General features: G+C 38.1%; 1 protein-coding gene across 1 annotated transcript in view; it reads right to left on the reverse strand.

Moving 5' to 3' along the window:
* SLC30A6 (solute carrier family 30 member 6) overlaps positions 1-25,233 on the reverse strand; it is a 62,069-nt gene extending 36,836 nt beyond the window's left edge. Inside the window, exons 1-4 of the mRNA XM_007938797.2 lie at positions 25,153-25,233; positions 15,832-15,916; positions 14,588-14,630; positions 8,843-8,908 (exon numbers count right to left, since the gene is read on the reverse strand). Of these exons, the coding sequence (XP_007936988.2) occupies positions 8,843-8,908; positions 14,588-14,630; positions 15,832-15,859 (137 nt within the window). The 5' untranslated portion in view covers positions 15,860-15,916; positions 25,153-25,233. The remainder of the gene's footprint in view (positions 1-8,842; positions 8,909-14,587; positions 14,631-15,831; positions 15,917-25,152) is intronic.
* Between the last annotated feature and the right edge of the window lie 284 nt (positions 25,234-25,517).

The following is a 25,517-nucleotide window of genomic DNA, read 5'->3' on the forward strand; positions in this document are numbered from 1 at the left end:
ACTCCTCGGAAGGAAGATGGGGCAATCTACTTCCGTAGTGATACTGCCTCGGAAACCCAAGGAGGGGTCGCTATGAGTCAGGTCTGACTCGATGGCACATAATAGGGGCAGAGAAGGAGCTCTGGTAGTGTAGGCACTTGACTGCTAACCAGAAGGCTAGAGATTCAAACCCACTAGCCAGTCCTCAGAAGGAAAGTTGGGCAATCTACTTCTGTAGTGACTGCCTCAGAAACCCAAGGAGGGGTCGCTATGAGTCAGGTCTGACTTGACAGCACATAACAACAACAACCGGGGCAGAGAGGAACCTCTGCCGGCTGAGAGAGACTGCTGGTTGAGAGAGACTGAGTGCGTTCCTGAACTGGAATTGTAGCCAGTTGCTTCCCGAATAAACCCCATAATCTGTGGGTTCTGTGTGGCCATTGCAATGAATTATCGAACCCAGCAGAGAAGTGGTGGGTGCCACTGGAGGAACAACTGGTGTCAAAGTTAATAAGAGGGCTGGAGGGTGGCAGCATGTCTGGCCTCGTGGGAACAGGCCTTGGGCTGCTGATGGTGATTCTGTCTTCCTCTGTGTAGTCAGAGGAGGTCAGAAGATGCCGCCTCCCTGCCCCTTTAGCAGCTGATGTCAGAAGTGGGATATGTTACAGTGGCCCCAGACTCATAGAAGCCTGGGGCTTTATAAAAGAAAGAAGGGGTCTGGTACGTGAAACTTTGGATTCTTAGATAGTTACTTTGGTTGGTGTTACCTATTAAAGGAGGTAATTGATCCAGAGGATAGGGCTTTCCGTTATACCCAGCCAAAGGCCCAAGGCCACATACATAGAATGGAAAGACAATCAAGGTGAAGAGATGAAACTGGAATGTCTTAAATTGGATTATGTGTTTATGTGAATGTACTATGGATACTGAATGTTCTTTTACCTACCTGTACATGATAAATGATTAGGGGTATGGATAACAGAGAGCGTGTAAGTCTGACTTCAGCCAATACTTGATTGGCTATGTTAAAAAGGAAAACAGAATTTGCCCAGAAGAAATGAAACCGAGTGGAGTCAAAGTTCAGCCTGCACCCCCACTGAAGGCAAGACAGATAAGTAAACATGATAACTCAGTTCCTTAAGAAATGAATAGGATGAAAGCTCAACTATTCCCCCATCCCGGTTAAGACAGATAGGACTCCGGTTAAGACAGATAGGACCCCGTTGGAGACAAATAAGTAAACATAATAACTAGGCTCCTTAAGAACTGAATGGAATGAAAGGCCAATTTACACATTCTTTCCATGCTATCCCCCTAGAAACAGGTGATAAGCATGTTAATGTGTCTCAGGAGACAACTTGAAAATTAACCTTGGCCGGAGGATATGCCCAGTGAGACAAAAAGGAACAAAGTTGCTGGGAACTGACATTCTCCCTTCTGCCTAAGCCCTGATCAGCTGATAACAGGAAGCCTGTGTGACTCAACTGGTGCTCAAGCGCACTGCTTTAAAAATCAACTGTCCCTTTAAACCGAGGCAAAGGAAGCCTCAGCCAATCCCCAGTTAATTCACGCCAAAATTCCTGAAGTTTTTATGAATATGTATAACCCCCCTCTCCTGAAGCTTAAAAAACTGTATCCTACTTAGATTCGGGGAGTCAGATGTGGGTACTGGCCCCTGTCTTCTTGCATTGCTGCTTTGCAATAGTTTTCTCTCCTCTTAATCACTCAGTGTGTAAACAGTTTTGGCCTGATTGCACCGGGCGGGGACCCATATTTGGTCCTACTTCAGAAACGTAAGCTTTTGTTTCAGACCCTGTGTGGAAAGTACAGGGGGCTTAGGTAGAAAACCTGAGTCCCACCAAAACTACTGACAGAACAGATCTGCATTTGAAGATAGGACCTACAGAGAAAAAAAATGACTATTTGGCTTTCTGAATTTCAAGCAAGCAGTTTGGCTTTGGGTACATCAAGGCAGGAAAGTCATGGTACATGACAGAAACCCCTTCCAGGACTGGAAGTTAAAGGAAGCTGGTGAGTAGATGGCCTTGTATGCTGCTTGCTTGCGCCCACCTGGGTCCACTTGAAGAGTGGAAATGGGAGAAGTGCAGCAATGAAGAAACAGGCTGAGTTTGGTATTCCCTGACCTGGTAGCATAGTGCCTAAGGCACTTGACTGCTAACCAGAAGGCTGGCAGTTCAAACCCATCAGCAACTCCTCGGAAGGAAGATGGGGCAATCTACTTTGTAGTGATACTGCCTTGGAAACCCAAGGAGGGGTCGCTATGAGTCAGGTCCGACTTGACAGCACATAACAACAACAACAGGCCACAGAGGCTAGGGATGGGAAGGGCTGGCTGGTGTGAAGTGCAAGGAGTTGTATGGAACTAGTCCCTGAGAACTAAGGATGAGAGAGAGAAGGTGCTGGCTGGTCTAAAGTAAAGAGAAGAAGAGTGTGACTTCCAAAACTTGGCAGCTGGAACCCATGACCTAGATGGTTTGGCTATGGCTGAGCTGACCAGAACCCAACCAAAGGAAGAGGAAGATGTTTGACACTGAGCCGGTGTTAAGCTGCTGTAATCTATGGCTTATGCTGAACTAGACTTTGTTTGTTTATGGATGCAGATGCCCAAGTTCCAAGCAGAACAAAAGATTCTTCAGAGAGAAAGAAATATGCTTGTCTCCTCAGAGTACTGGTTTCATGTTGTTGTTGTTGTTGTTTTCCATTGAGTCAAACCCGACTCATAGCGACCCCTCGTTGGGTTTCCGAGGCAGTATCACTACGGAAGTAGGATTGCCCAACCTCCTACTGGTTTCATAGGGATGAGCAAATTAGAAATTGGCTATCTAAGTGGGGGGAGATAAAGGCATGAAGTGGCTGGCTTACACACTTTCATGGGTGTGGTTATTCTTAAACTTATGGTGAAGGGGATGTTAATTTGTGAAGTATAAAAGGGATAATGACTAGAAAAACCAGGGGATGGCCTGCCGTATAGTGAATTACATGGTATGGCTTTTCTAGACATAGACTGGCAATTACTCTGCAGTGGAATTTGCTGTAAGCAACTGGGTAGCTGCTTGTTAAAGCTATCCACCTGGAGCAGCAAGAAGTAATTTTCTGGGGAAATTCGTTCTTTCTCAGATGTGTAGAACTCTGATGTTGGGACTGGTTGGTTTTGCCACTCTGCCAGGCTCAAAATAAGCCTTCCCAAAGACAGAAAGGGGAGCTCTGGTAGCACAGTGCCTAAAGCACTTGACTGCTAACCAGAAGTCTGGCGGTTCAAACCCACCAGCCACTCCCTGGAACGAAAATGGGGCAATCTACTTCCGTAGTGATACTGCCTCAGAAACCCAAAGAGGTGTTGCTATGAGTCGGATCCAACTCGAGGGCACATTACAACAACAACAGAGGCAGAAAGGAGTCTCTGCTGGGTGAGAGAGACTGAGTGCGTTCCTGAACTTGAACTGTAGCCTGTTGCTTCCCTAATAAACCCTGTAATCCATGAGTTGTGTGTGGCCACTGCAACAAATGATCAAATCCAGCAGAGAGCTGGTGAGTGCTGCAGGAAGGACAGTTGGTGTCAAGGTTGGTAAGAAGGCTGGAGGGTGGCGGCATGTCTGGCCTCGTGGAAACAGGCCTTGGGCTGCTGATGGTGATTTTGTCCTCTTCTTGTGTAATTAGAGGAGGTCAGAAGATGCCACCACCCCCCCTTTAGCACATATGAAGTCAATTAGTCATCAGGAAAAAAACTTAAAACCACAATGAGATACCACTACATACTCAAAATAGTTTAAAAAAATAAAGATAATACCAACTATTGGCAAACAACTAGAACTCTCATACACTGCCAGTGGAAATGTAAATGGTACAATTACTCTGTAAAACTGTTTGTATTATTATCGTATCTTCTGCTGATGAACACATGCAAATCTCATGATTGAGTAATTCCACTCAAAGACATATAGCAACATAAAAAAGGGAATTTGAGCGCTAAGAGATATAAAAAAATATTCATAGTAATTTTATAATAATAATAATAATAATAATAATAATAATTGAAAGCTGGCAAAAACCCAAATGTTCTTTAATAGTTGAACTATTAACAAATTGCAGTATATTCATAAAAAGAAAAAATAATAATAATACAATGAAGAAGGATGAATTATTGCTATAAAAATATACTGTAATAGCATTTTATATGATGTTTAAAAACAGGCAAAATGTACAATGATGGTGAATTTGCTCTGTAAATCTTCACCCAAATCACAATTAAAAAAAAAAAAAATGTACAATGATGGATGTCACTGGTTACTTTTGGTAGGGTTTGACTTCGAGTGGACATGACAGGAGGCTTATAATGTTTTATATCATGTTCTAGATAGCAGTATAAATATATTCATTTGTTAAAATTCATCAAACTGCACCTTTAAAATTTATGTATTTTATGCTATTTTTGCTACGTTTCAATAAAAGTTCACCTAAAAAAAAGTATGTAAGGTATATATAAAAATATGTACATATTGATACATAGAAGGGGATATGGAAGATTAACATTAATGTGTTATGATTGTCTATTTAATTTTTCCATAATGAGCATATTCTGGTTTTAAATAAGAAAAAAGCAAGGACACAGGGAAGAGGTAACTATGGGGAGAATGTGGGAAAAGAGCTGTTATATTGTTGAGAATTGCAGTCAATGTCATGAAACAAAATGTGTATGAACTGCTGTATGGAAAATGAATTTGTTCTGTAAACTTTCACCCAAATTGCAATAAAAATTAAAAAATAAAAAAAGAATAAAACAAGTTCTTCCTTATAATTGAACTAAAATCTATCATTTACCTAATAAACCTAGTAATACCTTTAAACACAAATGTCCCAACCATGGCAACCTTTTAAAAACTTGAAGAAATGAACTGCATACTAAATTAATTAGTCTATTCTTTTTCACATGAAAGATGTTCTGTATCCTCTTTACCATCCAGAATGTTAGCCACTATAAATCCTAATTTATAAATTTTAAGTTACAAAGATCACTGATAAAGAGAAGCATGTAGAATTCAACACAACATGCCAGATATAATCTGACACATTTGGTTTGAAGTTTATATATAATGAGGCCCGGTTGTGCAGTGGTTAAGCACTTGGCTGCTAACTGAAAGGTTGGTGGTTTAACCCACCAGCCACTCTGGGAGAAAAGATGTGGCAGTCTGCTTCCATAAAGATTTACAATACTGGAAACTCTATGGGACAGTTCTACTCTGTCCTATAGGGTCAGTATGAATTGAAATCAGTTCAAAAGTAATGGGTTTCATTTAGATATTTTTAAGGTTATATATACATTTAAAATAACGATCATCCATTTATTTAAAAAGTTACTATAATCCTACTGATTGTTGGTTCTTACTGCCCTTGTGTTTGACCAAAGAGCTCAGACTTTTCCTTTATGAACTGGTGTTAAGCTAGTTTTTTTATCCTTTCTATGGTCTTATAAAAGATTTTTTAAAAAGAAATCTAAGAGTTTATACATATTCTCAATGTCTATTTTTTATTTCAATCCAGCATTCTAGCTTGCCTATATTATTTTGATATTTGATTCTATCATTAACATTTTTAAAAATCCTTCCTATTTTTGTGTTCTATTTAATGTGGTAAGTATATGAACGTTTTCCAGATCCCATAATCCAATTGCTCTTTTTACCATAGCACGTTGCACCAAACAACTTGTTTTTCTTTGAGGTTAGAATCAGATTTACAATGCCAGTTTGCCATGTGGTATCTTCTACTTTTTGAGAGATTAAATTGTGATTTAAAATAAGTCAGGCATTTGTGAGATACTCTGGTTTTTACAGAACAAAGCAATTAGCGTGTCTGGACGGTTAAAGTCCCCTCAATCCAAAGCATTTATTTCTATGATGGCTTTTATGATCTTGACTAAGAAAGTATCATCCTTAACTGCTGCCTGTCCAGTTAAGCTACTCACTGCCATTGAGTCGATTTCCACTCATAGCGACCCCTCCTTGGGTTTCCGAGTTGGTATCACTATGGAAGTAGATTGCCCTACCTCCTTTCCAAGGAGTACCTGGTGGGTTTGAACCACCACCTTCTGGTTAGCAGTCAAATGCCTTAGGCACTAAGCCACCAGAGCTCCTAGTTAGGCTACAGGTAATTTTTTTTTCTTTACCTTTGTATTTTTAATATTTCCCTCTGCCCATTCTTTCTTCCAAGGAGCTTTGGTGGCACAGTGTCTAAGGCATTGGACTGCTAACCAAGAGGTTGGTGGTTCAAACCCACCAACCACTCCACGGAAGAAAGACCAAGCAATCTACGTCTGTAAAAATTTACCACCTCAGAAACCCAATGGGGTCGCTATTAGTTGGAATTGACTCGATGGCAGTGGGTTTGGCTGGGTTTCGGTTATTCTTCATTCAACAAATACAGAGAGAACATCAGAATGACAAGCACAGAGAAAACAAGATAAAATTCTTGCTAGCAAGAAATTTACATTTTAAAAGGGAAATAAATAACAAATAATTTATTTGTTAAGTTCTGTACTGAGAATTATAGGTGCTCTAACACAACAACAGGTTAACCATTTTACACTGAGCCACTCAGTTATTTAATGACATCAGAATTTAGTGACATTAAGATTTAAATAACAAGAAGGAGCCTTTCTTGCAAAGAAATATAAATATAAATGATATAAATGATAATTCAAACTATGTGACTGACTGTATTATACTTCAATGTTTTAACTTTATTTAACTGCTCCCTCTTTTTCTATTTAGTCAGGCTAATAAGCCAAAATCAGAATTATCTTTCCTTACATGACTTTGTCTCCTAAGCCATAGAAACTGGTCTAAAGACTGACATCTGTTCTGAATTGGACCAATCAATGGTTCTTTCCAATGATTTTCTGAACTAAAGCTGGGGGAAAGTACTCTCTAGGGTGAAGGTGAGAATATGTGAGTTAAGGTCTTACTAAGAGTTATCATTCTAACTAGGAGAGAAAAGCAGTCTGAGAGATTAAACCTGGCATGTAGCAAAAGCACACCTGAGAGAGAAGAGAAAGACAATGTCCTGAGTATTCTAGTCCTTATGCCAGTCACCCTAGTTTTCCCACCAATTAGTTACATAATTATTGATGTTCCTATTTTTTCCCCCTAGTTTGAGCTGGACTTCTGTCACTTGCAACTAAAACCTTGACTTAGAGTCACAGATATATCAGACACTTAGAGTTACATACATTTTCATACACTGATATGTATACCTTACTGCTGATTATCACAGTAATAGTCCAACCCTATCAAATATCAGTGACACTTATGAATACTTTTTTTTTTTCCCCATTAAAATTTCATGTTTATTTAATCCCATTAAGTAAGCAAAGATAGGAGCTCTGGTTGGCATAGTGATTAAAGCATTTGGCTGCTAACCAAAAGGTCAGTGGTTTGAACTCACTAGATGCTCTGAGGGAGAAAGATGAGGCAATCTGTCTCCATAAAGATTTACAGCCAAGGAAATCCTATGGGCAGTTCTACCCTGTCCTAAAGAGTTACTATGAGTCAGGAATGACTCAATAGTTTTGTTTTGTTTTTTTTTTTCCCCAAGTAAGTAAAACCTGATTTTGTTCATATGAAGGTAATCCTAATGAATGGTATAGTAGAGAAGAGGGATAGTTTGGTCTAAAAGTTTCTGTACCAGAAAAAAATTCTTCTTTTAAGATGTTTCCTTGAATATGAAAGAAGCTCATCTTTTCCTAATGCTTTTCTTTAAAAACTCTAATACAGGTTTCCCCTGCTATCCAAAAGTAGAACACTGTTAGGAAACCTTTCATAAGCTGAAATTACATAACATGAAGAAGCAATGTATATGGAAAAAAATTTTGAGAATTCCCATACCCATAAAAAACCCTACCAAATCATACCAAGTAACACATAAAACCTAAAATAACACTAATATATTATGTTCACAGATACAATTAAAGCTATGGTAGCTTGATGCTAAGATGCTGAGTGTAGTTTCTAGGAATGGAACTTGGCAACACCATTCCTGCTGCTTGGGCGCATGCTGTCTTTTTAACTGCTCTCTGCAAAACAAACACTGAACACTAGTTTTGCTTTTAGCCGCCTTTCAAGAAAGCAAAAATCCTCATCAAATTTCTTTCAGTTAGTGAAAACAGGTACTGATGTAGGTCTTTCTTAAATGCAAAGTGGCATAAAGTGAACTTTTGAAAAGCAGGAGATATTCATATAAAAGATTATCTTCTACCTTGCAAGGCTAATTCCAGAAATTACAAAATAGTCTCAAATTCTTTTTTAGTTGATTGCTATCACAAATCCAAAGTCTTAAAATAAAAATCCATTTCTACCATGGCATAATATTAAAATATATCACTTTTATTTTAACATCTGGAATGACAGATGTTAAAAATCCTTTGTAGTTTGTCTAAAATAAGAGATTCCCAAAATATTTGAGAACTGAATATGTATTCATGGTTTATTTTTTTCTAGAATCTGTTTTGCTATCCACTTTCATTTTTTTTTTGACCATTGTTCTACTACATAGGCAACATTTATTTTCTAGAAATACTCAGTCTAGCTTTTTACTGCCTACTATAACCATTTGGAACTTCTGGTGGCATAGTGCCTAAGGCATGTGACTGTCAGCCACAAGACTGGTGGTTCAAATCCACCACTCCCTGGAAGGAGGGTTGGGCAATCTACTCCCGTAGTGATACAGCCTCGGAAATCCAAGGAGGGGTTGCTATGAGTTGGACTTGATTTGATGGCAGTGAGTTTGGTTTTTGGTTTTTATAATCATTATTTTAATAGTAATAAGCTAGTATAAAATAATTTGGACTTACCCAAATGAGTAGGCAGGGCTAGGTTTCCTCATCATTACCCAATAACTTATTAGACATGTCATTAAACTAGAAAAAAAGGAAAATTAATAAATGTCTCTAATAAACCATAATTTAATAACAGTAAGCATCCTAACACATGGTTTTATTTGGAAGATGATAGTTTAATGTGGAGGAACCGAAGAAGTTAGGATACATTCTTGAGTCAATTAAATGGAGCCTAAATCCATACTTTCTCTACTGAAACAGTTAGTTATCCAACCTAAATGATTTCATAACAGAAAATGCTAAAAAATGACACAGTAGTAATAATAGTGATCTTTTATTCCAGGTATATACAAAAAATGTTAACTTTTATAAACTTTACTTAACCTTTGTTAAAAATAAACATGAATACACCTTTATGGAACTAGATTTCTTTCTCTTTCTTCCACAGAGCAGCTGGTGGGTTTTGAACCACCAACCTTCTGGTTAGCAGCCAAATGCCTTAGGTACTGCAGCACCAGAGCTCTGGTAGCATAGTGGATAAGGCATTTGGCTGCTAACCAGAAGATCAGTGGTTTAAACCCCCCACCTGCTCCGTGGTAAGAAGATGGGGCAATCTACTTCCGTAAAGATTTATAGCCTGGGAAACCCAATAGGGGTCACTGTGAGTCAGAATTGACTCGATGGCACTGAGTTTTGTTTGGTTTTTAGTTTATTAATACACCTTGATTTTGAACAGGGTAAAATTATGTTCATTTTCTAATCACAGGAGAAATTCACTCTAAAACAACCTACTGCAGTGTGAAAATCACGTAACTATTTTTTGTTTTAGACCTAATCAAGTAGGTTTAGTTATCCGATTAACAAAAATGCATCCTTCTAACATATGCCTATGGCAAGAGTCTTAAAAATATCAAGGTCTAAATATTTTGCAACCCTCAAATGGAGGTATGAGACTCTCTCTCCAGCTCACAGTTCCTCACTTCACAATAAACTGTCTTCATCTCTTTTCCCATTTGCACAGTTACATTGGGAACTGTCGTTTCCTTACATGACCCTGCTCCCTGGCAACAGATAACTCTTCCAGAGGTAGGCACCTCATCCATAACGAGTCAAAGTCTTTCCTTTGGAAAATAAGGAATTAGAACCAAGGCAAAACCAACAAACAAACTTGTTGCTGTCGAGTTGAATCCAACTCATGACAATCCTATGTGTTACAGACTAAAACTGTTCCATAAGGTTTTCTTGGCTGAGTCCTGGTGGTACAATGGTTAAATACTCAGCTGCAAGGTCAGGGTTCAAACCCAACAGCCACTTGGTGGAAGAAAAGACCTAGCAATCCCTCTCATAAAGATTACAGCCTAGGAAACCCTATAGGGGAGTTCTACTCTATCATATAGGGTCACTGTGGGTCTGAATCTACTCAATAGCACACAACAACAACAATTTTTATGGAAGTAGATCACCAGGCCTTTCTTCCACAGCATCCTTGGGTGAATGTGAATTGCCAGCCCTTACATTAGGAGTTAAGTGCAAACTATTTGCACCACCCAGGGATCTTTGGAACAAAAAGGCATTACAGACTTAATTTGGCTGCTTTCTTTCTTTCTTTTTTTTTTTATGGTGAAAATATTCACAATAAAACATAAGCCAATTCAATCATTTTTATTCAGTGACACTGATTAAATTGTTCATGTTGTGGAACCATTCTCATTATCTTTTCTAAATTATTTTACCACCACTAACATAACTCAATGCCCCCTAAGTTGGCTGCTTTCTTGAACAGTAGAAACATAAATTGGGAAGTTGTTGAGAATACATCTGTATTTCTATCCCTGAACTAGGAGCTCTGGTGGTGTAGTGCCTAAGGAATTTGACTGCTAACCAGAAGGCTGGTGGTTCAAACCCACCAGCCGCTCCTTGGAAGGAAGATTGGGCAATCTACTTTCACAGAGATATGCCCCAGAAACCCAAGGAGGGGTCGCTATGAGTCAGGATCGACTCTATGGCAGTGAGTTTTTATTCCTGAATTGGGGAGAAGAGTTAAGCTTCTATAAAGATCTTTAGGAAGAAATTCGATTGAGAGATCTAATTCCCTTATATATCTAATTACTTCCCATGCATAGGAAAGCAGAAATGAGAGATGGAAAGAGAAGTTGGATTACTTTAGCTCCAGTCTTGGTGCTTAGGTAAATATTTGCCTTGGATTACATGAAACACCCCTGAATCTGTAGAATTAAAAGATTCTCCACCCCTGTTCCCTGTCATATAGCCCCACTGGGAGTCTGATGGCTACAACCAAAAAAAGCCCTGGTAGCATAATGGCTAAGACACTTGCCTGCTAACCAGACGGCTGGCGGTTCAAACCCACCAGCCACTCCTCGGAAGGAAGGTTGGGCAATCCTACTTCCGTAGTGATACTGCCTCAGAAACCCAAGGAGGGGTCGCTATGAGTCAGGTTTGACTCGACGGCACATAACAACAACAACAACAACAATCCCTGAGTATACTTCAAATTCATCACAACAAAGTTCTTTGAGTTACTTCCTCAGTTTCAGTTCAAGAAAGCAGCAAGAATTCTGAATTTATACTGAAGCAATGCTAACAATCTGGTTCATTTTAAATTTTCTGAAATTGGACTGGATAAAGCTAGCCAAATAGGTGAATGCCTATAATCAAGTATCTATACTGAAACTTAAATTATAAATTATAAAATTTTTCTAAGAAATTATGTATATAATTAAAAGCATACGATTGGCAAATGTAGAGGAGGTTCACCAATAATAAAAAGCCTGAAAAATTCACTTCTGTGTTTGAATATTAATTTTTGGAAATTCTACCCTTAAATAATGAATGAAAATCTCTAAAACCTTTACTGTAGAGTTCATTTTTTGCTTTAGAACACAGTATGTTCTTAAATTGATTGTGGTGATGGATGTACAACTCCATGAATATATTATAACACCTCTAAATTATACCATGTGAATGGTTAAAGAGTATGGTATGTGAATTACATATCAATAAAGCTGTTTTAAAAAAAAGAGTCCTTGCTTCCCCAATACCCTTAACAGTACAGTATACTCAAATTTTTTAATCTTTGCCAATCTGAGAAGTAAAGCATAGCATCTCAGAGTAGTATTAATTTGTATTTCTCATTATTGAAGCTGAGTACCCTTTTATAAGAGCCATTTATGTTTCCTTTTCTGTGAACATTCTTTCCATACATATTATCAATTTTTTTTTTAATGATTATAAAGTTGTAAGGTTCTTTAAGGGAGCTCTGGTAGCATAGTGCCTAAGGCACTCCATGGTGTAATTTGCAATAACAACAACAACAACAACAAGGTTCTTTAAATATTAGCATAATTAACCTTTTGTCTGAGATAGGAATTACAAATATCTTTCCAGATTGTTGTTGATGTTTTGCTTTGCTTATGAAGATTTAGTATTCAGATTTTAAAATTTTAATAAAATTGAATTCATCAATATTTTCTTTTATGGCTTCTGGGCTTTATGTCATCTTAAAATACTACATATAACACATACTAAATTTTCTTAAGTGTTTAAGTCTTTTAATCAACCTTCTATTCTGTCCCTCTGATCTTTCTATATGGAGAACTTAGTAGTGGTTAAAGCATTCAGCTGTTAACCAAAAAGTTGGTGGTTCAAACCTATCATCCACTCTATGAAAGAAAGATGAGGCAGTCTACTTCCACAAAGATTTACAGCTTTGAAAAGGGAACATACCCATGACCATATATAAGGTTGACAGATGATATTTCTACATACGTATATATATGTGCTCTAAGCATGTCCATATATATAACAGAGCTAACAAGAAGCAAAGTTATGGTAACTTCTTAACCATAGCCAACCACCCTGAGGGCAAGAGTAGTTGGACCCATGGCCTCAGGACCATGGTCATAGGGGACATCAAGCTCAGTTGGCATAATATAGTACACAAAAACATTGTGCTACATCCTACTTTGATAAGTAGCATCTGGGGTCTTAAAAGCTTGCAAGCAGCCATCTAGATGCAATGATGGTTCTGGGTCTCTCCTTGTCCAAAGCAAAGAAGAATGAAGAAAACCAAAGAGACGTGGAAACAATTAGTCCAAGGGAATAGTGAGCCATGAGAACCTCAGCCTATATGATGATGAGACCAAAGAACTAAATGGTTACAAGTGCCAATCACTCAGAAAGGGATCATTGCAGGAGATCCTGGATAGAGTGGGAGGAACAATGTGGAACTAAACTCAAAATCATAAAAAAAACTAGGTTTACTGGTTTCAGAGAGTCTGATGAGACCCTTGAGACTATGGCCCCTAGTTGCCCTTCAGGTCTGGAATTGAAATCACTCCCATAGCTTCCAGCCAAACAACAGACAGGCATATGGGGTGAACATTTACATCAGGTAGATACACTCCTTAGAGCGATCAATCATGGGAGAACAGAAGGGCAGTGTCTGCAAAGGGAGATAGCTCAGGGGGCAAGAATGCATAGGAAAGAAGGACACAGGGAAAAGGTAACTACAGGGAGGAAGTGGGAAGAGAGCCGTTACACTGTGGGGAATTGCAACCAATGTCACGAAACACAATGTGTATGAACTGCTGTTTGGAAGATGAATTTGCTCTGTAAACTTTCACCCAAATCACAATAAAATTAAAAAAACAACAAAAAAAGATTGAATAGCCAAAAAAAAAAAAAAAAGTTTACAGCCTTGGGAACTCTATGAGGCAGTTCTACTTTGTCCTAAAGGATTGCTATTTAGTTGCAATTGACTCAATGGCAATGGATCTTTCTGTTCATGAGCCATCTGGTCCCCATAATGGTCATGCTTGCTTGTTTTTTCATATAAACTTTAGAATCAACTTGTCTAATGTGATTAATTTAGGAAGAATTAACATCTTTTATGATTTTAACTGCTATCCGATGTTTGGCCGCTCTAGTGACGCAGTGCCTAAGGCATCTGACTGCTAACCACAAGGCTGATGGTTCAAACCCACCAGTCACTTCTCAAAAGGAAGATTAGGCAATCTACCTCCATAGAGATACCACCTTGGAAACCCAAGGAGGGGTCGCTATGAGTCGGATTCAACTTGACAGCAGTGAGTTTGGTTTTAGTAAGTGTTCTTATTCAAGTCCATGGCATGCCTTTCCATTTTTTCTTCTTTTTGTATCCTTCAGAAGCACCTCAAAGTTTCCTTCACACATAGCATGTAAAAATCTTAAGTTTATGCCAGGGTATTTATCTCTTCTGTTGCTATGTAAATGGGATATTTCATTCCATTATATCTCCTAATTATCGTTGTCTGTGTTCTATGTCAATAGCATCATTTAGAAAATTACCTTCCCTTAGACAAACTTCTTTATAAATTCAATGCAACAAGTTCCTTATTAATCTTAAAGCATTAAAATTTATTTTGTGAAAATACACACACCAAGATACACCATTTCAACAATATCTACATGTACAATCGAATAACATTGGCTATATTCTTCTAGTTGTGTAACCGTTCTCTTTTTCTAAATTTTTCACTATCTTCAACATAAACTTATTGCTTCCTAAGCTTCTCATCTAAGCTTTCAAGTTGCTGCTGTCAATTCAATCGCACAGATAATTTTTCAAGAGTACAATGCTCAAGGCAGATATACTTTACTAATTAAGCTACTGTTTTGTTCAAAGGACTTCAGGGGATAGTTTTGGTGAGGTTTAATTAAAGATTACCTCAGGGTAATAAAGATGTTGAGATTTTAACTTACCTAAAAAGATCAAAAATTGTCAGGTAAGTATAAGCAGTTAAAGCTGTAAAAACAACAAAAAGATTGATTAAAATGTTACTGAATTCATTTTAAGAAAATATCAAAACTGTTCATATCAGGGATATTCATTATTGAAACCTCATGTATTATCCATTATCTTGTAAATTTGATCAATATAGGTAGCTATCATGTATTGAATTGTGTCCCCACCCCTCCCAAAAAAATTTGTCAACTTGATTATGCTATGATTCTCAGTAGTCTGGTGGTTATGTAATGACGTTATCACCCATGATGTGATCGGATGTGATCAGCCCTGATCATATGTAAGGAGAGTTTCCCTGAGATGTGGTCTGCATCATTTTTTATCTTACATAAGATAAAAGGATTGAAAAGGAGGCAGAGAGAGAGAGACCCACTACTACCAAGAAAAAAGAGCTGGGAGTGGATGGCATCCTTTGGTTCCTGTGCTAGGAACCTCTTAGACCTAGGGAATGATTGATACCAAGACATATGATCACCTCCAAGGAACACCAAGCCCACAGATGTTGAAAGGAAACAAGGAACTTGCCCTAGATCTGGCAGAGAAAGAAATCCTTCCCCTAGAGCTCGCGCTCTGAATCTGGACTTCTAGCCTTCTAAACCATGAGAGAATAAATTTCTGTTTGTTAAAGCCATTTCACTCATAATATTTCTGTTACAGTAGCACTAGATACTAAGACAGTGGTCAAAGTTGGTTAGCACAAAAACTTACTTTAAAGCCGCATTTCTCCATTAGGAAAATGAAGCAGCGAGTGCTCAAAAGCACTGTGACCATTTTTCTGCCTGCTTCCATCATTTCAGTACTATTTTAAATGTATTCTTTTAATAATAGAAAGAAAAGAAAGGTACATAAAAATCTAAGAGGCCAAGCCACAGGAAAATATTACCAAATTTCCTTAAAAAAAATCCAGTAAATCTCAAAATCTTACACACTGCATAAACTATTTTCCATATTAATTTATTTTAAAAATTAATGTTAAAAATAAATCTGTATTACAAATATATTCAAAGGCTTTTTAAAATAATTGCTCATTTTAAACAATCTTTATAGTTTGAGTTACTTTTTTTTAATACATTCTCTCATTTAAATATTTTATTTATGTGTATTTCAAAATAAGTCTATGTAAAAAGAATATACATTCATTTAAAATCAGAAAAATAAGTGAAATAATAACTAACACTATAAAATAAGAATGGTGACATACCTATACTGTTAGTGGAACTGCACCACATAAGCAGGAAACCAGTACATATTAAGTTTATTGCACCAAAGAGCAAAATCTTCCAGGACTACAAAAAAGAAAATCACCTTTACTTGTAGAATGTTGATAAATTTCACTACATCTGTTCAAGTTGCTATAATTCATACTGTAAGAATTAGAGAAATAAACACAACTTCCTGCAAAAAGTTTAAGTGCCATATCCTCTATAAATACCAAATTTATCATTCACCAAGCTATTATTATAATATACAAATTTAAGATATTAATTCCAAAAGGGAAAATATTCAAGAGAAAACAAATTCTGATACAGAAACTCTCAAATAGTTGAAAAGAAAATGCATATATTTGTATATCATTTTGTCTGTATAACCATGTACAGAGTCAATGATAAAACAAATGGGACAAAATGTAACCAATTGGTGAATCTGAATAAGGGGTATAAGGAAGTTCTTTTTATTATTCTTAAATTTTTCTGTAAGTCTGAAATTATTTTAAAATAAAATTATGAAAATAAAAGGCGAAATTTGATTATTTACCAAGACTGCAAAATAGGGAAAGATTACCATGATTTAGAAATCCAAAGAAGAGGGAAAACCTGAGATAGGGCTTGGAAAAGAGTGAGGAAGTAGTCAGAGGAAGAAGGAAGGACATTCTAAGAATAAAGAAAGAAGTGATCCAGTGTTATTGTTTTGCTTCACTCCCTAATTAGAAGGGAAACTCATGCTTGAAAGTGTTATTGTTGTAGGTTGCTGTCCAGTTGATTCCAACTACCAGCTACCTGCTGGGTACAGAGTAGAACTGCTCCATAACGTTTTTGAAACTGTGATCTTTTGGAGACAGATTGCCCGACCTGTCTACCAAGGCACCTCTGGATGGGTTTGAACCATCAATCTTTTAGCTAACAGTTGAGTGCTTAGCCATTTGTATCACTCAGGGGACAGTAGAGAGGAAAGAAATTAATGAAAAGGCAGTTGTTTGGAGGTTTTAAAATGAAAAGGTATAGCTGTAGAAGCCAACTGTGGTATGGGACAGGGCGGCTTTAAAGAGCACAAATGAAGGTGCAGACTTAGAAAGAACACCACCTCTGACAAAGGTGAAACAGATAAGAAAGTGAATGAAAAGACAAAGAAATTGTGAAGTGGGATGAAATAAGTTAAGCAGCATACAATGAATAGACTAGAAATCTCTACAAAAGAAGAGGCAAGACCATGTGCCAATATTAAGGGATATGGCACAGTAGTACTGGCAACTTAAATCCAGAAAAAAGAATCTACGTAACAGCTGTTACAGTTACTATGCCATGAACTCACTGCGGAAGCTATGTTTGTGTGTCAACTTGGCTGGGCCTGGTTGAGTGGCTGGGTAGCTGGTGGTAGTTATTCCCCATGATGGGGCTGGCAATCCACCCCATGGTGGGATCTGCCACAAGCAGCTGAGTAGCTGCTTTGGGTACGTGGTCTGCTTTCCATATATAAGAAACAGCTTTGGGAATGGTCTCTAGACTATGGCACGCTTGGACTCTGCATGTAGCCATGTCGTTGTTCAGCAGCCTGCTATGCTCTCCGACCTTGGGACTTACAATGGATTATGGTGAATATGCCGTGAACTCACCAAAGAGAATTACCAGCATGAATTTGTGGTAGGCACCATTCTACAACTTCCTCTAGCACCCAGAGAGAGGTAAGGATGATATAGACTTGAGAGCTTATATGACATGGCAATAAGGGACTCTATTACTAGTGAAGACATTAATAAAATGACTGGAAATTCAATCTAGTCAAGACAGGGATTCAAGAACAGTCAGAAAAAGAGGATAAAGCATGTACTTTGAAAATGACACTCTCTACGGCTTTGCTGTTGAATCAAGTTATTCATTTATTTAATAAATATTTGAGTGTCTATTTTGTACCAGATGTATTCTAGGCACTGAAGATGTTGTTGTTGTTATGTGCCGCCGAGTCGGACCCGACTCATAGCGACCCCTCCTTGGGTTTCCGAGGCAGTATCACTATGGAAGTAGATTGCCTCATCTTCCTTCTGAGGAGTGGCTGGTGGGTTTGACTAGCTAGCCTCCTGGTTAGCAGTCAAGTGCCTTAGGCACTATGCTACCAGAGCACTGAGGATATTCTAAGTAATAAAAAAAAAAAAACACTCACTGCCATTGAGTCAATTCTACTTATAGGAACCCCTCCTTGGGTTTCCAAGGTGGTATCTCTACTGCAATCTCTAGATTTCCCCATCTTCCTTCAGATTCTAGGCATAGTAGTAAATAAAAAATTGGCCTTGTAATCTAGGTGGGGTTACAAAAAAAATGTGTAAGGTCTGGTGGTGATAAGTTCTAGGAAGAAAAATAACATAGGGTAAGTACATAGTGATAGGAGATACTGGAGGATTGCTCTCTTACATATAATTGTGAGAAAAGGCTACTTTGATAAGATGACATGTGGCCAGAAATCTGAAAGAGGCAAATGTGCTAAGCATGCAGATATGTGGAAGAGAAAAACAAGAACCACAAGTAGAAATGCCCAGAGGTGGAACAGTGCCTAGCTGAGTAAGAAATAGTGTTTTGTACAGTGGGAAAGGAATTGGGATTTATTTCCAATGAGATAGAAAGTGACGTTGTACTCCAAAAAGATCATTCTGGCTGCTCTATGGAAAATGGACTTTATTAGAGTAAGGATGGAAGTAGGAAGACCATTTAGAATGTGACTACTATAACCCATGTGAGAAATGACTGTGGCTCTGAAGGTGGTAACAAGGTGTTGGAACAGTCAGTTTCTGGTAATTATTGAAGATAGAGCTAGCAGGATTTGCTGATAAAACAGATGTGAGGAGTGAGGGAAAAGAGTTGAGAATGATTCCAAGGTTTCTGGCCTGAAGATTCAGAACAGAGTAGCCATTTAGTGAGGAAAGGGTAGAAGATCAAAGTTCAGATTTACTTCATGAAGTCTGGAATGCCTATTAGATATCCAAATGGAAATGTGCATACAGATTACATATAGGAATCGAGGGGTGGCGGAGAGAATAGTTTGAGATATAAATATGGGATCATCAGCATACAGATGGTAGTTAAAGCAATGGAACTAGTAGAATCGCCTACAAGGAAACATACTTGAGAAGAGGCTGGAGCTCTAAGCCCTAGGACACTCCAAAAGTCAAAGGTCAGAAAAGTGAGAAGAAAGCGGCAAAAGAGATTTAAAATGGCCATTAAATTATTGGGAATGAAACAACTAGAATGAAAATCATGAGAATACTGGCAAACTGAAGAATATAACCAATGTCATTAGACATTAAGTGTAAAAATTATTGAATGGAAACCTTTTTTGTTACATACACGTTCACCAAAAATACAATAAAATATTATCTTAAAATAATAATAATGGCCAAGAGAGTAGGAATAAGAAATAAGCAGCAGTATATCAATGGAGGAATGTCAGAAATTCAAGATGGATTCAGAGAGGACATGGAACAAGTGATATCACTGCTGATATCAGATGGATCTTGGCTGAAAGCAAAGAATACCAGAAAGATTTTTACTTATGTTTTATTGACTATTCAAAGGCATTTGACTGTGTGGATCATAACAAATTATGGATTACATTGCAATGAAAGGGAATTCCAGAATACTTCACTGTACTCATGTGGAACCTGTACATAAACCAAGAGGCAGTCATCCGAACAGAATAAGGGGCTAGCTATCACACAGCTTAAAATCAGGAAAGGCGTGTGTCAGGGCTACATCCTTTCAGCATACTTATTCACTCTGTATGCTGAGCAAATAATCTTAGAAGCTGGACTGTATGAAGAAGAATGTGGTATCAGGATTGGAGAAAAGACCTACAACTTGTGATAAGCAGATAATACAACATTGTTTGCTGAAAGCAAAGAGGATTTGAAGCACTTACTGATGAAAATCAAAGACAACAGACTTCAGTATGGATTACACCTCAATATAAAGAAAACAGAGTCCTCACAACTGGACTAATAAACAACATCATGATAAATAGAGAAAAGATTAAAGTTCTCAAGGATTTCATTTTACTTGGACCTGCAATCAACACCCATGGAAGCAGCAGTCAAGAAACCAAATGATATACTGCATTGGGAAAATCTGCTGCAAAAGACCTCTTTAAAGTATAAAAAAGCAAAGATTTCACCTTGAGGACTAAGGTGTACCTGACTCAAGCTATGGTATTTTTAATCACCTTATATAAGTGCAAAATCTGTACAACAAATAAGGAAGAGCAAAGAACTGATGAATTTGAATTGTGGTGTTGGCAAAAAATATTGAATATACCATGAACCGCCAGAAGTATAAACAAATATGTCTTGGAAGAAGTACAGCCAGAATGCTCCTTAGAAGCAAGGATGGTAAGATTTCATCTGACATACTTTGGACATGTTTTCGGGAGGAACCAGTCCCTGGAGAAGGACATCGTGCTTGGTAAAGTACAGAGTCAGCAAAAAAGAGGAAGACCCTCAATAAGATGGACTGACACAGGCTGCAACTAGGATGGCGCAGAGCGGGCAGTGTTTCGTTCTGTTGTACATAGTGTCTTTATGAGTCAGAGCTAACTTGATGGCACCTAACAACAAACAACAACAAAGTAGAAGGAAAGCCAATAATGGTGCCTTAAGAGTATATGTGAATAGTGTTGTACCGAGGAAGTGACCCATTTTGTCAAAGGCCGTTCCAAGTCAAGTAAGATGAGAAATGAATACAAGTATCGATTTTGGCAACACTGAGGTCACTGGTTACCTTATAAAACTGTTTGTGTGGACTGATGACTAAAAGAGTCAGATTGGTATGGGTTCAACAGAGACAGGGAGAAAAGAAAGTGAACACAAAGAATATAGATAAGCCTTTTAAGTCATTGCTAAAGGTGCAGGAGGCCATTTTTTTTTTTTTTTTTTGACCTCCTCTAACTACACAAGAGAAAGACAGAATCACCATCAGCAGCCTAAGGCCTGTTCCCATGAGGCCAGACATGCTGCCACCCTCTAGCCCTCTTACTAACCTTTACACCAACCAACACTCTCATGGCACCCACCACTTCTCTACTAGGTTTGACAATTTGCTGCAATGGCCACAAAGAACTCATGGATTATGGAGTTTATTAGGGAAGCAACAGGTTACAATTCAAGATCAGGAATGCACTCAGGATATAGTTCTTCGCTCAGGATAGTCTCCCCTCTGCTGTGTCCTTAGACATACATTTCTGACCCTTGGCCTCTTGGCCTGCCTTCTGCCTCTGTGGGCCAGGTAGGCCTGCCAATCTGCCTCGTGCCTCTTGTGGAACCACTGCCGCCGTCTCCCAGCCATGCGTCTCCCTCTCTCTCAGCCGCACACCTTTCTAAGCAGTGCATCTCTCTCAGCCCACAGTCAGAGATAACTCCTGCCTCTAGGAGGGCTCCTTTTGAGCCTGGCAGAAGGGCCAAACCAACCAATCCCAACATCAGAATTCTACACACCTGAGAGAGAGTGAACTTTCCCCAGAAGATTACTTCATGCTGCCCCAGGTGGATGAATTTTAACAAACAGCTACTCAGTTGCTCATGGCAAAGTGGGAGTTACAAAGACTATGGCTAGAAAAGCCATATCATGTAATTTATACACCACAGTCGTTTTATAAAAGGAACCAGAGAAATGAAGCAACAGCTGAGAGTAAAATACAGCATGAAATTATAATGTAAGAAGGAGAATGATGCAAGAAGGAACAATGATACAAGAGAGGAACATTCTTTGAGTAGATAATAAGTGGTGAGATTCGCCTTACTTAGCAGACAAGACAGTTCATTCACAGAACATGGAGAGGAGACAGAGTGTTGGTAAACGTATTAATGATAGGATATGGAAGTTCTCCTCTGATTACTTTTTTTCTCTTAGTGAATGCAGTGCAGTGAACTTACTTAATATGGGTCTTTTAGCCATAGTCTTTGTGATTCCCATCAGATGAGTGAGTGGGACCATGCAAATGTTAGGTGCTTGTGGTCCACCCAGAGGATTGGAGAGTTTAATAATATAAGTAAGGTACATGGCACCCTTGTGTGGGAGGGACAATGCAAATAAAGTGAATGGAACTGTAACACAGGGATTGCTGAGTTTTGTCATCCTGCTAAGCTTAAACTGAGCTGCCCAGAGGCAGAAAGGGGATCAAGAAAAACAGCCAGGTCCTGGACAGTGTGGGAGAACAATGTGGAACAAAATTCAAAATAATGAAATAAAAAAAGGGACCAGGTTTGCTGGTCTGATAGAGCCTGATGGAAGCAGAGACTATGGTCCCTAGCCGCCCTTCAGGTCTGGAATTTAACCCACTCCCGTAGCTTCCAGGCAAACAAAAGACAGGCATGCAAGTTGAACATTTATTTACTTTAGGGAAATACACTCCTCGGAGAGAACAATCATGGCAGAATAGAAGGTCTAAGTATGCGCAGGAAGACAGCTGGGGGTGCAGGAGTTCATGGGAGGGAAGGACACAGGGAAGAAGTAACTATGGGGAGGAGGGGATAGGGGAACTGTTACATAGTGGGCAATTGCAGGCAATGTCATGAGACAAAGTATATGTGAGCTGCTATATGGAAAATGAATATGCTCTGTAAACTTTCAACCAAATCACAATAAAAACCAAAAAAAAGAAAAACAGCCAGGAGTGGAACACGTCCTTTGGACCCAAAATCCTTGCACTGAACATCCTCGATCCAGTAGAGAGAGATCTGTAACACTTTGTTGAGGTAGCGAAAGATGGCAGCAAAGAGAAACCACAGCAGCAGAGGCAGCAGAACCAAGAGACCAGTAGGAGACAAAGTGGCAGCCTATCTGAATGAACCATAGAGCAAGAAGGCTGAGTGCCTTCCGGAAGAAGGCTTTCTGGTGAGATAAGATGCTCTTCCAGGTATATATCCACAGAGCTAAGAGCTTTGTAATGCTTGCTCTAGCAGAGCAGAGACTAAGCTGATGAATTGAGGGCCAAAGAGAGGCATGCCTATTACCATGGCTGAGGAGTGGCTGTCTTGATTGAAACACTGTATCCTAAATATTTCTGAACCTAAACTGTAACTTTTTACTTTCTTAATAAACCCCAAAATCGTGACTAATGTCTCTTAAGTTCTGTGTGGCCATCACAACAAATTATTGAACCCAACAGAGAAGTAGAGAGTGCCATGGGAGTGACGGTTGCAGTCAGAATTGGTAAAAAGGTTGGAGGGTGGGGGGCATGTCTGACTTTCGCCTCACAGGAATCAGCCTACCACTGTTGATGCTGAAGGTGATTCTCCCTCCATCTCATGAAGTTAGAGGAGGTAGACAGCACTGATCCCACACCCTTTTTGTAGGGAAACAGGAAGGAAGATCATCAGGTTGGAGTAAAAAAGGAGATGATGATTTTGGACATTTGAGAACAGAGTTGAAGAAAAGGATATGAAAAGTAATTTAAGAGAGTGGGAAACTGAATGAACTAAGTCCTCCACTCTCCTGGATGACGTCTATCTAATTTAATGAAATAATGTATATCTGTTGTTGTTGTTGTTGTTATGTGCCATCGAGTCGACCCCGACTCATAGCGACCCCTCCTTGGGTTTCCGAGGCAGTATCACTACGGAAGTAGGATTGCCCAACCTTCCTTCCGAGGAGTGGCTGGTGGGTTTGAACCGCCAGCCTTCTGGTTAGCAGTCAAGTGCTCTAGCCACTATGCTACCAGAGCTCCTAAGGTATATCTAGTAGGCATCAAACTTAATGTGGTAACACAGGCTGCACAAACAGCCTGCTTATCATTAATTTTAAATGAGAATAATCAGCATGATTTTGTGTTTCTCTCAGGCTATGTTCAGTTTAGTGCATATACAGTGTAGAAAGAAAGTGGACTTAATGAATGCTAAGGTTTTGTCAGAGATGAAAGATAGAAAGTATGATAAAGCAAAGAGAGGGACAAAAGAGTTGAGGGCATATGCAAGAAAACAATAATGATGAATCATAGAACCTAAACTGGATAAGGAAGCAAGTGAAAAAAAAAAGTAGGTGAGATACAGTGAAAATATGGCATAGTCAATGGATTGGAGGTCCCGATAAGACCAAAGAACTCTTAGAGTTGGGGTACTAGAAGGCATGAACTGGAAAGACAGGAGATGATGACAGGTAAGTCAAATGCTTAAAATTGAGACAACAGAAGGACATAACTATTATAAATGATAATGTCTATGATATGACCATTGGAGTGGATAGCTGGGGTTGGTATGAAGGATTAAATTATATTGGTGGCAAAGAACTGTAAGAAACTGTGAAATCACCAAGAATTTTGATAGAAGCTGTGGTGAAAAGAGATGAACCAGGTATATCTCAAGATTTAAATTATAATAGAGAATATCTATACCATTCAGATGTTCCTGTATTGCTCCTACTACCTGTTATGTAGTACATTATGCTTCAATTAAGTGTACTCTTAAAGAATATAAAACAGCTATATTTATCTAGCTATTCTTAAGGGATCTTCCTTAATGGACTAGATATCTAAGAAGTAGATAAATTATCTACTCTTGGCTCTTGAGATTTAACATTCAGGCCATGATAATATTTCCAAACACTAAATTTATTGAGTTCTGATGATAATCCAAGATTTTAGGAACAAGAGATTCAGTGGCAAATTAAAAAAAAAAAAAAAAGCAGCAGCTTTTTATTTCATGATCACGGTACACATTATTGGCAGTATCATTGTGACTGCTTATTATGATGCACCAATGAAGTTTGATGCATTTATTTAAAATTCATATAACACTTATGAGTGCTTACTCTGCAAAAAGGTAAGCAGAATGGACACAGTTACTGCCCTCATGAAGTTTACAGTATAGTTTAGACAATAATGAGAACAATGAAAACAACACTGGTACTACAAAGGGTACTAGTTATAAGTATCTTTTTATTTACATCATAGCTTTAGACTACATTTATTCCATTTTAAAAAAATAAGGCAATTCCATAGAGATACCACCTCAGAAACCCAAGGAGGGGTTGTTATGAGTCAAATCAACTTGATGGTAGTGAGCGAGTACAATTTTTTTTTTTTAATTTAAAACACTTTACATTTAGAATAAAAAACTAACTGAAGCCTAGCTCTTCCCACTAAATCAAAATGGCTATACATCAAACAACTGTATTTTACATTAAAAAATTACTTATCCATTATAGAAAAATGAAAATAATGTGGTAGGATTAAGAATGATTTCTATTTCCTTTAAAATTATCTTTTGTTAATGTCATAATGTGTTTGTTCAATAATTAAAATTTAGGATAAAGAACTAAAAATAACTTACCCTTCGGTCAGCTGCTACAAGTCTAAATTCCTGTAATAACTTTCCAAAAAGAGATCTTTGTGGTTTTCGAAAAAGATGTATTGTCCCCTTAAAAAAGAAAACAAACAAGGAAAAAAACAGCATTTTTTAAAGTATCTAATATGCCTCAGAATTCCTGTGATATGATATAGTAGTAACAATTAACATTTACTGCACACTGAGTATGTATGAAGTACTTATTCTAGACACTTCACATGTATTTATCTACTTAATACAACAATTCTATGAGGGAGAAACAATTTTTGGTTAAGTTGTCCAAAGTCAAAAAGCTAGTAACTGAGTAGAAATTTAAATCCAGGCATACTCTTGTTTAAAACAGATAAGGT

This window comes from Orycteropus afer, unplaced genomic scaffold (assembly GCF_000298275.1).
Source record: "Orycteropus afer afer isolate SDZICR_OR568_19922 unplaced genomic scaffold, OryAfe1.0 scaffold00054, whole genome shotgun sequence".
NCBI lineage: Eukaryota > Metazoa > Chordata > Mammalia > Tubulidentata > Orycteropodidae > Orycteropus > Orycteropus afer.